Source organism: Tachyglossus aculeatus, chromosome 10, assembly GCF_015852505.1.
Source record: "Tachyglossus aculeatus isolate mTacAcu1 chromosome 10, mTacAcu1.pri, whole genome shotgun sequence".
NCBI lineage: Eukaryota > Metazoa > Chordata > Mammalia > Monotremata > Tachyglossidae > Tachyglossus > Tachyglossus aculeatus.
This window is the reverse complement of record NC_052075.1, coordinates 10,270,365-10,284,189: the sequence shown is the minus strand read 5'-3', so window position 1 is coordinate 10,284,189 and position 13,825 is coordinate 10,270,365. Positions and strand designations below refer to the sequence as shown.

At 39.8% G+C, this 13,825-nt stretch overlaps 1 protein-coding gene across 1 annotated transcript in view; it reads left to right on the top strand.

The window, feature by feature from the left end:
- Positions 1–13,825, top strand: part of DHX15 (DEAH-box helicase 15) — a 47,628-nt gene that overhangs the window by 15,882 nt on the left and 17,921 nt on the right. Inside the window, exons 4-6 of the mRNA XM_038753280.1 lie at positions 2,244–2,403; positions 2,611–2,829; positions 11,526–11,693. Of these exons, the coding sequence (XP_038609208.1) occupies positions 2,244–2,403; positions 2,611–2,829; positions 11,526–11,693 (547 nt within the window). The remainder of the gene's footprint in view (positions 1–2,243; positions 2,404–2,610; positions 2,830–11,525; positions 11,694–13,825) is intronic.

Here is a 13,825-nt window from a genome sequence, read left to right as displayed (position 1 = left end):
GCCAGCACTTGAGCAAAGGAAGTACGGATGTATGGTAGATAATATGTCTACCAACTCTGTTATATTGAATTCTCCCAACCAGTTAAAACAGTGTTCTGTACACTGGACAAAGTAAGTGCTCAGTAGATACCATTGGTTGATTTTTAGGATGGCTACCTTCTTTCCTCTTAAATACTCCATCTTCACAATGGACCATGTTGAGTTACTTTGTTTCTGATTCCTTTTCATTTTCTTAGGCTGGCCTTCAACCTAATAGGCGAAGGTTGGTGAGGACTACTTGGAATTACTCTTCTAAATCTTAAACGTAATGCTTGTAGCCTGAAGCAGTTGTCTGTGATCTTAGATCAAGTTCACTCTGATATTAGAAGAGATTAGGGTAAACATTTCCTAGTAGTGAATTCTTTTTTTGCCATCTTTTGTGTGTTTGGGGAGTTGGGGATGGGGATGTATTTGTGTGAGGATACACACATATAATACATTTACATTAGCTTTCCATTCTGTTTAGCAGTTGGGGCATCTAAGAGATTTCATGCATGCAAGGGTGGTTGCAAATGTTAATTTTTAAAATTTCTTTGGTATAAAGTGCTTACTATGTGCCAAGTACAGTACTGAGCACTGGAGCTGTACTGTACTAATCACTGTAGTAAGGCATTGACAATGCACTTCATCCAGCACACATGCTATGTACAATCTCCTTTGCCTGGGGTTCTTCTGGAATTTGCCTTTTTACCACCACAGTGTATCCAGAGCCAGTGTTAGAACTGCTCCATTTGTGATTACCACAAGCCAGGCAGGTCTCGGCCATTCACCGCTGAGGTATACTGTTTGAATTTTGGTGTCATATATATAAAACCATGATAATAATTTTCCTAACAATGGAGGATTGAATTCTGAGAAGAGGCAATCAGTGTAAAAGCAAATTCACATAAGAAAGGGTTACTAAAATCCCTTCATGGATAATTGTTCATCAGAGGCATACTTGTTCAGATATTTCAGTGTATCATCAGACAGATCATTCTGCTCTGTTGAGGAATAAATAGTGAAAATAACCAGATAGAACTCCTTAAAAAAAAACCATGCAGCAAAACAACATCCCTCTAGACTATAAATAAGCTTGTTATGGGCAGGGAATGTGTCTGCTAATTCTGTTGTGTTGTACTCTCCCGAGGGCTTAGTATAGTGCTCTGCACATAGTAAGAGCTCAATAATTGGATGATTGTCAAGATCTTGTACCAAGGGTACTACACTCTTAGTCTGAAGACAGACCTGTATTTAAGGAATTATTTAACCCCCATGAGTTGAACATGCTGCATATGTGTCTTCTAATGCGCTAGAAGGCAAAGTAGCTTTGTTTAGTTCATGTGATTGCAGAGTGCAGATGCATTCTCTGAGCTTAGCTGGAAGAGGTCTGAAACCTTTTCTCTATTTTAAAACTGGCATCTACAAGGATTCAGTTTACCTTGTCTCTGGCAGAATCAACTCCAGGATAAAGTGAATGATGCTTTATGCTATTACCAGTGCCATTAATTTAATTCTATTTTCTGTCACAGTTATGTGGTGCTTAAATTTTCTAAGAAATCTAGTCTTTTGAGATGGTGCTCTTGGTATGTTTAATTGAACATTCTTATTGTTAAATTTTCTTTTCCTGACCCACTTTGGCTTTAGATATTTCATGTCCTGGTTTTGGTTTGGTTTTGGGAAAAGTTGGTTGGTTATTAGAGGTTGGTTATCTTAGACTGAAACTGCTATATGAATGTCCCAGACAGAACTCCTTCTCTTCCCACCCAGACCCTTTCCTTCCCATAAATTTCCTGTCTCTGTGGACACCATCACTCTCCTCTCCATTTCACAAGCCCATAACCCTAGTGTTGTTCTTGACTCAGTGCTCTCGTTCCACCCACATATTCAATGTCACTAAATCCTGTGGGTTCACAGCATCACTAAAATCCGCCCTTTCCTCTCCATTACCACGCTACTCCAAGCACATATCCTGCCACGACTACTCCATCTGCCTCATCATCATCATCATCAATCGTATTTATTGAGCGCTTATTGAGCCTCCTGTCTCTCCACACACCAGTCCATACATACTTCACTCTGCTGCACCCATCATTTTTTTTTAGCAAAAACGTTCAGTGCATCATGTCTCCTCACTCCTCAAGAACCTCCTGTGACTGAACTACGTCTACTCAGTTACGGAAAAATAGTCTTTAGGTCTCACGATTTATTCCTTTTAAATTTAGGTATATGACTGATGGAATGTTACTTCGTGAAGCCATGAACGACCCTCTTCTTGAGCGCTATGGGGTTATAATCCTTGATGAGGCCCATGAAAGGACACTGGCTACAGATATTCTGATGGGTGTTCTAAAGGAGGTTGTGAGGCAGAGATCAGACTTAAAGGTAAGACAGAAGTTCTGTGTGTTTACTCAAGTTGCAGAATGAATCCAGTGGGTTGGAACTTGTAAACCCCAAAGCTTCCTTTAAAATTGTACTGTTTGGGGGATCCATTCAAGGTTTCATCAATACATGAAATGATGTGGTCCCTCAATCCATCAATTCTTTTCCCTCTAAAGAAATGTTTGATCTTTCTTCCCATTTCTTTTACAGGTTATAGTTATGAGTGCTACTTTAGATGCAGGAAAATTCCAGATATACTTCGATAATTGTCCTCTCTTAACTATCCCTGGCCGTACGCACCCGGTGGAAATCTTCTATACCCCAGAACCTGAAAGAGACTACCTTGAGGCAGCCATCAGGACAGTGATCCAAATTCACATGTGTGAAGAGGAGGAAGGAGATCTTCTACTTTTTCTTACTGGTCAAGAGGTATTACCGTTTTCTAGCTTTGTATTCTAAAGGTTTGCTTCTCCTTGTACCTCTAAATTCAGTATACAGAGACATTTATTTCCCCATTTTACAATCTAATATCCTGATAAACCAGTTGAGTTTATAAAGGGTAATCTGCCCTTTCCCCTGAATAATGTGTAATTCTTCCCAGTACCAAGAGTTGGTTGTTAAACTCTCTGTAAGCTCCTTCATTTTAAGTAATCAATTAAAAAAAAAAATGGGTTCCTAAGCTATTGTTCTCAGATTTAGAAGCTGAGGCATATGGCAGAATTTTGTTCATGAATACAGGGGAAAAGTCTTGTAAAATTGCCCTTGTCAATGTGAATTCCTAGTGTTTAGTTTGGTAATCTCTAGTTACGTTTGTTCCCTTCACTGTTAGAGGAGGTGCTGATGGATTGGGCCTCCCAAGTGCTTAGCTGTCTGAACACTCAGTTGTCAGTCCTTCACTCTGATATGTTTGTGCCTGCCCTTAGGAAGCAAAGCTGGTAGTAGACCTTACCACCTTGTTGGAGGTTTGAGCATTAGCCCTTTAGCCTGGACATCTTTTTTTCATGGTATTTAAGTGTGCTTACTCTGTGCCAGGCACTCTACTCTAAGTGTTGGGAAAGATACAAACTAATCAGGTTGGGCACAGTCCGTGTTCCCACGTGGGGCTCACAGTTTTTAATCCCTGTTTTGCTGATGAGGTAACTAAGGCACAGAGAAGTTAAGTGATTTGACCAAGGCCACACAGCAGACAAATGGTGGAACTGGGATTAGAGCCCAGGTCCTTCAGATATCCAGGCCCATGCTGGTTCCACTAGGCCATGCTGCTTTTTAAGCAAGCTCCTTTTCTACCTTCTAGCTTCCAAATATGGAGTCCTTTAGGCTCAGTTCTGGGCCCCCTTTTCTTTTTCATCTACTTCCTTGGAAACTATCAAGTATCAACTATCAGCTATGAAGTACAACTTCAATGGGAACATAACATGCCCCGGTGGAAACTGAGCCTGGGAGTCAGAGGACCTGCGTTCTAATTCCGGTTCCGCCATTTGCCTGCTCTGACCTTGGGCAAGTCACCTCATTTCTCTGAGTCTGTTTCCTCACCTGCAAAATGAGGATTCAGTACCTGCACTTCCTCCTATTTAGGTTGTTAGCCCATGTAGGAGGACAGGGATTGTGTCCAACCTGATTAACTTGTATCTTCTAGACTGTGAGCTCGTTTTTGGATAGGGATTGTCTCTATCTGTTGCCAAAGTGTACTTTTCAAGCACTTAGTACAGTGCTCTGCACACAGTAAGAGCTCAATAAATATGATTGAATGAATCTATTCCAGCACTTAGAACAATGCAGGGCACATAGTAAAGTGCTTAACAAATGCCATAATAATAATACTATTTCTAAGTGGATGCTTCCCAAATCTACCTCTCCAGTCCTGCCCTCTCTTCATTTCTGCAGTGTCATATTTCCTCCTGCCGTCAAACACATCTACTTTCATGCCCTGCTGACATTTCAAACTTAACATGTCTGAAACAGAACTCCTCCTCTTTCCTCCCAAACCCTGTCCTCTGCCTGACTTTCCTATCAGTGTAGATGGGACCACTTTCCTCCCTGTCTCAAGCCTGTAACCATGACTTTGTTCTCAACTTATCTCTCATTCAGCCCACACATTGTTGTTCACAAAATCCACCCTCATATCTCTAAAAGCTGCCCTTTCCTCTCCATTCAAAGTGCTACCATGCTGATCCAGGCTCTCAACATTTCCTGCCTTGACTACTGCATCAGCCTCCTCGCTGCTGTCCCTGCCTCTTGTCTCCCCCCTCTCAAGTCCATACTTCATGCTGCTGCCCAGATTATTTTTCTGAAAAACGGTTCAGTCCGTACTTTCTTAACTCACGCCCCAGTGATTGTCTATCCTCCTCCGCAGCAAACAGGAACTCCTTACTATCAGCTCTAAGGCACGCAGTCAGCTTTCTTGGGCCTAACCTCGCTGATTTCCGACTGCAACCCAGGCCACACATTTTGCTCCTCTAATGAGCCTCTAACTCCACCTCGATCTCACCTGTCCTGCCACCCACCCCTTGCCCATATTCTCCCACGGGCTGAAACTTTCCCACCCCCTTCATATCTGACAGTCCATCACATCACTCTCCCCACCCTTAAAACCTTCCTAAAAACACATTTCTACGTCCTTTATTTCCCTATATCCACCCCCCCTTTCAGTGTCCACTATGAACCCATCTGTGTACCCCTAGGCACTTTGATACTCACCCCAGCTCCACAGTACTTCTTTAAAAATGTCCTTATACTGTACTTAATTCCCCTATTCCTAATCTATTTTAATGTCTCTTTCCCCTGCTCCTTATGGGCAGTGATCCGATCTATTACCTCTATTGTAATGTACTTTTTCAAGTACTTAGGGCAGTGCACTGCACAGAGTAAGCACTCAATAAGTACTACTGATTGGGCCATAAAAGCTGGCCCTTATTTGCATTTCATGTCTCTTACTTTCTTTACCATCTAACTATGGGTATGTGTATGCATATTGATCATTCTGTGTTGTCTGCTGCATTGGAAACTTCTGAAGAGCAAAGTCTTTGATGTTTATTTCCATTAATTCCCTTTCCCTTCTCTCTCTGTGTCTATGCGGAGCTTTGAATATTTGCGATCTACATATTACCGTTTACTGACTCTCCTTAGCAGTGGTTTGTGCTGAAGCTGACATGCAGTTAAGAATGTCTTCTGACTTTTTTTTAGTTTTTGCCTGGTAGATCCATTATTGGTACTTGATGCAGTATAGAACAAACACAGACATGATGTCTGCCAAAAGAGACCAGTTCCAAATTAACCTTTGGTAGGATGCCAGTTTTGTCATGGTGTCAATATTAGGCATCCTTTCGTGCCAATGGCCAGCTGAAAGCAGCTGGCACAAATACCACTGAGCGTGCACAGGAAAGGGCTTTTATATTGTACTTCCAGACAAAGTGTTAACAATTCAGAGCCATTCTGTGCAAAAAGTACAGCATTCTCGTTTCTGATCATGTAGTTTACAAAATGATGTTGGTGTTTAATAAGCTCTTATGTGCCAAGCACTGTGCCCTAACATCCTTTCTTTGTCATTATCTGCCCTGGGCTTCTTTGTGGTCAGGTCATTTCCATATTGACTTTTTGCTGGTTTGGTGGGTTTGAGCCAGTGAATTAGGCTTTTGTTGGGCCCGGTCTCACTTCTGAGCTCCCTAGAACTAAGAACAGGATTTTAGTTTTATTTGAAATAGGCGTTAATATCTGGGTGATTAATTTTATTGACACATGGGCTGCCACGTATCTCATTTGAAGCCTTCGGATAACCAGTGCTAATACTGTGTAGGGCATGAAAACAGTATTAAGTACTACCTCAATAGTTTCTGTATGTTAGTGGATTCAAGAATGTTATTCGAGGCCTGGCATTAGTTCCTGATCAAGAACCAAGTAGAAGGAACTAGAATTAGTGTTTTACTGCAGTTATCAAATTTTTAACTAGTGAAGTAGTACTTCTTCTAGTACTTTCTGTGTGAGAAGGGCCATATGCTTAGAAATCATTTTGTAGTTCTTCCAGAGAAGTCACTAGAATTGTATCATCAGTCTGTTTCGAAGTACAGTCGCTTCTTGGCTATCTGATCAGACTGCTAGATTGATCCAATTCAGAATAACCCCCTCATAATCATTATAGCAAATAATTAACTCACCGGTTCTAACAAATCTTTTATCAGCTTTTATTTCTCTTATGGGGTTATGGAGTAACACTTACGAGTGCCATATTTGATGTGGTTGCCTGCTCTGCACACAGTAAGTGCTTAATAAATCCCATGGTTTGATTGATTAGAAGATTAAATGCTAATTTCCTTGGCTATAAATCATTTTTTCACTTCCATAAATGGGCAACACATCTCTTGCATTTAAGAATTTGAAACCAGTTGGCCCGGTACTTTAGTGATTCTTCTGAGTATTCCTACTCCTCATGGGTGGCAGTCCTGAGTAACTATTGGTGTCTTTGCAGGTAAGACGCCTGCTCTAGGAATAGATAAGTAAAGGCGTTTACCTTAACTTAATTTTCATGGTCCTGCAGGTGAAAGAGCACATGGATGATTGATGATAGTGGATTCTTTATCTCCCGCTAGATTTTTCTTTTGGAGCTGGGCCTGGCTGGATTCATGCATTATCTGTCTGGTCTACGAATGAGTTCTGCAACCTACAACGGGTTACAGTGACCTTGCAAAGATTAAATATAAAAAAATAGGATAAATCTTAATGATTTTTTTTGCATATGTGCAAATCCAAAGAACAAAATGGTTCCAAAATTCATTCATTCATTCAGTCGTATTTATTGAGCGCTTACTGTGTGCAGAGCACTACTAAGTGCTTGGGAAGTACAAGTAGAGAAGCAGTACAAGTAGAGAAGCAGTTTGGCTCAGTGGAAAGAGCACAAGCTTGGGAGTAAGAAGTCGTGTTCTAATCCTGGCTCTGCCGCTTATCAGCTGTGTGACTTTCGTCAAGTCACTTGGCTTCTCTGTGCCTGTTACCTCATCTGGAAAATGGGGATGAAGACTGTGAGCCCCATGTGGGACAACCTGATTACCTTGTATCCCTCCCAGCACTTAGAAAAATGCTTGGCATATAGTAAGCGCTTAACAAATACCAAAATTATTATTATTACAAGTCAGCAACATATAGAGACGGTCCCTACCCAACAATGTGCCTACAGGTTGACTCCTCCAAAAAATCTTTAAAATGATTATAGGGTTGGATTATAGGGGCCAGCAAAGAGAAAGTACTGTAAACTTAAAAAGAAATCAGGAGAAATTTTGGACATTTGGAAGAGACACTGTCATTTTCTTTTTTTCCAAACCAAGGGAACCTTGCAGTCTCTTATCCATGTTGATCTTTAGGGGAGGATAGACAACTGCCTATCCTGAGTGACTTGGTCATTCCCTTTCCAGATGGCTGGAACAGACAAGTCCCTTTCATTCCGGAGATACTCTAGTGGTATACTTTTCCAGGGTTGGGACAGGTCGTATCAACCAGAACCAGTGTAGCAGTCTCAGTGGGCTGCAGGAACCTTTTGCATTACGGCTTGAGTTTAATAATAGCAGTAATTGTGTTAAGTGCTTATTGCATACCAAGCACTGTACTAAATGCAGGGTTGAGTGCAAGATAATCAAGTTGGACACAGTCCCTTCATGGCTCAGTGGGAAGAGCGCGGGCTGGACATGGGTTCCAACCACACCTCCGCCACCTTTCTGCTGTGTGACCTTGGGCAAGCCACTTAACTTCACTTTTTCCTCATTTACCTCATGTAAAATGGGGATTAAAACTGTGAGCCCCACGTGGGACAGCTTGATTACCCTGTATCTACCCCAGTGCTTACAACAGTGCTTGGCACATAGTGAGCGCTTAACAAATACCATCATTATTATTATTATTACATGGGGCTTACAGTCTAAGTGGGCCATCACTCCTAAACACACTGAACAGGTGTGCAGGCAGAGCACCTCAGCAAGCAGAGGCAAGAATCCGCTTTAGTACGCTTATACCTCAGAACCAAAGGGAGGAGACATTAGTGCACAAGCGAGAATTGGAGTTGCTTTTGCTCCTGCTTCAGGTTAAAAATTAGGGTTAGAACTAGCTGCCGCTCAGCTGTTTCCCGGGAATTTGCTCATCTGTCAATCACTCAATTGTATTTATGACCACTTAAAGTGCAGAACACTACTAAGCGCTTGGGAGAGCGCATTTTTTAAAAAGTCTGCAATCCTCTTGAGAGACTGTGCTGTACGCTATTGAAATTTAAAAACTTTGGTGGGACTTGCAATGCTGGGTTTTTTTTATAATTGGTTTTGAGCCTTAAATATTTTCTACGGGACCTCTTAAAGCAGGTTTTTCTATAATTTCTTCTCGATGCTTTAGATGGCTAACCAGTAGGGGGCATTCTAGTCCATACTCTAAAGGTCTTGAGTATTTTACTAGTGTCAATATTTGATTTGTGTGAAAGGCTCACATTTTGCCTCGAAGAGCCTTAAAAAGTAAGATCAGTCTAGTGCTTCCATTTAGGAGTTGCTACAATACTAAAGGAAGTATGTGTGAGCCCGGGGTCTTTTATAGTGCTGCTTTTGGCATAGGTATTTTTTTTCCTACAACTAACCAGTTAAGACTACGTTAGTATGCTTAGAGTTGTTGCTTAGAGTTGTTGTTAGTATGCTTAGAGTGCTCTTCACATAGTAAGCGCTCAATAAATACGATTGATTGATTGATTGATTGAAACCCAAAATGCTTGAGGGCATTGCAGAATCTTGTGGGTGTGTCCGAAAAAGTATTTTTCCAGTTGATCAGGGTCTTTTTCTAGGTTGCTTGACTCAAATGGGATACGTCTCTAGGGTAAAACGGTTTAGGTTTAATTTAACTGAAATAGAAAGCATGGGAAATCACTTCACAAATAGATTTTGAAATGACACATTCTAATACAGCAACTACTTATCATTCCAAGTTCTTAATTGCTATCTTTAGTACACTGGGGCTTCCAACACAGACCATATGGCCATTTAGCACTCTTTTAAAATGTTTAACTACTTTTGTGTTTTATGTCTGATGAAGATACCTTAGTATTTAACCACACTGTTGTTTTCTTTTCATAATTTTTTCAAATCCTACTTATCACATCCCCATTCTGCTCTTTCTTTCTTCATGAAGGCATATCCAAGGTCCCAAATATAACATTTCTTTGAGTCAGATGGGCCCTAATAAGTTTCTTAACCATTTTAAATGGACTACTGGATCAAAATGAAGTGGTAGAAAATGAGTTTAAATGCCCAAATTCAAATTTGGTACATCGAAGATTGAATGCATGCAAATACTTGTTTGTAAACTTCTTGGGCAACAGCCATCTAATTTCTCCAAAATTCCATATATGAATGAAATGTTTTTGTATTGTTGTACTCTCCCAAGCACTTAGTACAGTGCTCTGCACACAGTAAGCGCTCAATAAATATGATTGCATGAATACACGCACTAAGCTAAATTAAATGGCTGTGGTTGACGAGTTCCAGTTTTCAGTATGACTGTGAGACCTTGGTGTGGTGACCTATGTTCCATCAACTGGTGGTATTTATTGAGTGCTTACTGTGTGCAGAACACTGTATTAAGCCCTCAGTATCCAGTCATACAGTAGAGTTGATAGTTAATGTCAAATAGCAAACAGGTTCACAAACATGAGGGGTCTTGGACTGCCGTCCACCCAGTATGGAAGCAGTGCTAACAGCTCGGGCAGATGAGACTAGAAGATGGCAAAATCCATAGTAGCACTATGGAAAGACCTAAGCTATTTAAGGAAACCATGAGCAAAGAGAGAAGTGAAGCACAGCCTTGAAGAATACAGCATTATAGGACATTCTTGAGAGGCAATAGCTGTACTCTGGCATTCAGCAATCCAGAGTGGGTCTATTCTAAATTTAAGAAAGATTTAAAATCCAAAAAGACAAAAAATAGCAATAGACCTTACTTAAACTTATGCTCTTGACTGTAAGCTTGCTGTGGATTGGGAACATGTCTACCAACTCTGTTATATTGCACTCTCCCAGAGTCTGCACACAGTAAGTGCTTAATAAATTGTGATTGACATAGCAACTGCTGCAAGTGCCACATGCAAAAAGGTCAATAAGGATGGTTGGCAAGTATATGTACACAGTGTTGAAGGGAATTTTTTTTTTTTTAATCATACCTGCCTTGGTCAGGCAGTGGTTGCATTGAAAAGAAGGTTGGGTATCCGTTCCTTTCTATAAAAACTTATTCGTCTCTCTGTGTGTGTGTGTCTCTCTCTCTCGCCCTCTAAACCATTATTAGAAGCTCCAACCATGTCTTAAAAGCTGAGATTTAGTTCCATTATTCTATTGGTACAATCTAATCAGCCATAATCAGGAGTACAATGTTAGTAACAATTTTAATCAAATGTTACCATTTTGGAAAATCTTATCAATCTGCTTATATACTTCTCTAAAAAAACCTGTATTTTATAGGTCTTTAAATCTGTTTTCATTGTAAATGGAAATTGTCATTACAGGCAGATACCATTTGAGTTGACTAAACTTTGTAACGATTTTGTATACCAATGAACTTGTAAAAATTTTGAAGACCTACACTAAGATATTGGGTTTACTTCAGGTCTGGTTCCTGAATATCCATGTTGATGCTGGTAAAGGTGTTTGTTCTCATTAGGTACAATGAAGCAAATCTTCCATATAATTGCATTAGTGATACGTGACATTAAAGCTTAATTGGCTTATTTAAAATATCTTGCACATCAATTTCTTTTAGATTGTGAAAATTGAAAAGGTCATGAGTGCAGTTTAATATTCCTGGGTGAGAGATTTCAATTTTAGTACAATTTGTTGAGAATTAATTAGGAAACCTGGCTAAAAGAAAAGGGCTGTTGAATGCAAATAAGACTGTTATACGTTCATTAGAGTACAGAATCCACAGAATTTGGACTGGTGTGGAAATCCCATTGGAAGTTGCCCAGATTAGTTTAAATGCTAAATTGAAAGTATAGTGTCCACTTTAGACAAGATAATTTCTATGTACAAAACCTAATCAGAAGAAATATTCAGAAAAATATGTATTTGTCTTGATTTTTGTGTATATGCACCTAAGACATATCTTTTTTTTTTTTATAGGAAATCGATGAAGCCTGTAAGAGAATAAAGCGTGAAGTTGATGATTTGGGCCCCGAAGTTGGTGATATTAAAATCATTCCTCTGTATTCCACACTTCCACCTCAGCAGCAGCAGAGAATTTTTGAGCCACCACCTCCAAAGAAACAAAATGGAGCGATAGGAAGAAAGGTGATAGTAGACTCTTTTTGCAGCACTTTTAATGTATAGTAATGACTTAAGTACCAAAATGTACATTTTGATTCCAGATTATTTTTCCCAGTCTAGACATACATTGTATTAGTCTTTGAGAAAATGAGTTAAAACGAATATCCTGCAAGGGCACTAAACGTTAACTAAAATTTGCTTATTTTAATATGATTATTTCCAACTATGGTGTGAAGATTGTTCTGACTGCTGTATTCATCAATTTGAAAATGCACTGATTTCTTTACAAGGGTTAACTTAGGAGCTACTTTGGGGTGTGATGTGCTACCTCAAGGTGAATACCTCAAGTAAAACACCATCACCCCCCCGGACCATGTGGGTAGTGAATATGTCCTGGCTCTGTTCTTTATTAAGTGCCTGAGAAGTTCAATATATTACACTCAGTAAATATGCTTATTACTGTATATAGGGCAGGAAGAATTTTTTAATATATATTCCATGTTTAGCAGAACTTGGGATATTTCCCAGCCACCTGATAACTTAATTTTGCTTTGTAGGGATCAGAGTCCCAGAATGGGGCAGTACCAAAACCAAAATCTTTTATCAAGTCCACCTGATTCCATCCCAATCCCAAATTGATCTGGGCTTCCATACTCTCATTTGATCGCAGGTGTTTCTTATCTTTGCCATTAATGTATGTTTGTTTTCTCATGGCAAAGAACTAACTCTTCCCTTTTGACAATCCGCCCACCATCACAACCTGCAAGGCAGAATCTGCAGAGTTCAGGACCATTGGCTTTCTTCCTGCTCTGCTTCCTGGCTTATTAGCCAGTGGTGCAGTGGAGTTTTTCAGCACTGAACAATATTATCACCCATGAATGCAGTTGCTATTAAGTAATTAAACTATGTAATTGGGCATTAGAAAGGTAAGCAGGTGTTGTTCACATGTGCAGTCAGTATTCCACTCAAAGCACATTTAAGAAGAAGCTTAGGATGCAGCAATGAGCGTGCCTTAGTCGAGGCCAGCCGCATGTGCGCAAACTTCTCTCCAGACGGATGGGCACTGTCAAAAGAATGTTTCCCTAATTCCCCAATATGTGATGAAAACATACATTATAGGAGAATGGGGGGTGCTGTTGTTTACAATAGATCCATTTTGGAACGGGCCAGAAAGCCAAGTTGGTTCATTTGGCTATCTGCATTTGAAAAGACAGTTGATTCTAGCTTAAAAGGAAAATGATTTATTTCTCTCACTGCTCCTGATGTCAACTTTGTGGCATCACTTTTTTCCCTTTCAGTCCTTTTCCTTAAAAGCCATATATTTTAGCCGTTTCACCTCATTTAATGATTTGAACCCCAACCTAAATAATTTGCATCATAATGTAAAAACAAAATGGAACTCTTAAGTGTAGAGATGGTTCTGGAAACTTAGTTTTTTGTGACTCAATTTTCCTTTTGGTAATTCTTGTCTCTTTTCCGTAAGTGTTTCAAAGATTTAACACTTCCTCCAGTCCAAAGATGAAAGCTTATTGAGGCAAAGTCACAAAGTGAATGAGTTCTGCAAATAACCTGCCATTCAATCGTAGGCTGAAATTAAATAGGCATAATTTTTGTCCTCAAAAGCGATGTTTGCTTTTGTATCTGTGTAGGTGATTGGAACTTGTTTTCTTCTAATAGTTCACAAAGAAAGACTTGGCCCTGAGGCAACTTCAGCTAATCCCTCAACAATTCTAGGACATGTGCCATCATCCTGATGATTTAAACATGTCAATTTTTGTTTTTAGCACTCTTCACATCCCTTCATTCCTTTAGTTTGGCTCGCCACCCTTACTTTTTAGTTAGCACTTGTTCTGGTTACTATTCATTGGGGACCTCTTTGTAAAACACAGATATTTAAACTCCTGTCTCTTCATAGAGTTGTATCTATCCAGGGGGCAACAGTTTACTGTTATCCTCCTGTTTTCTGTTACCTTTATGACTCTTAAGCTGCAGTGCTGCATCTTTCTGGTTTGTGATTTTTTTGACCCACATCCTATAATGCCATGTTGTTTCACTAGTCTCTTTCGGGATCTGGTAACATGATAACACTTTTTGTGACTCATTTGTCTTTCTGGATTCATTTTATTTTTGGGTTTATCCAACTTGGCATTTTATTA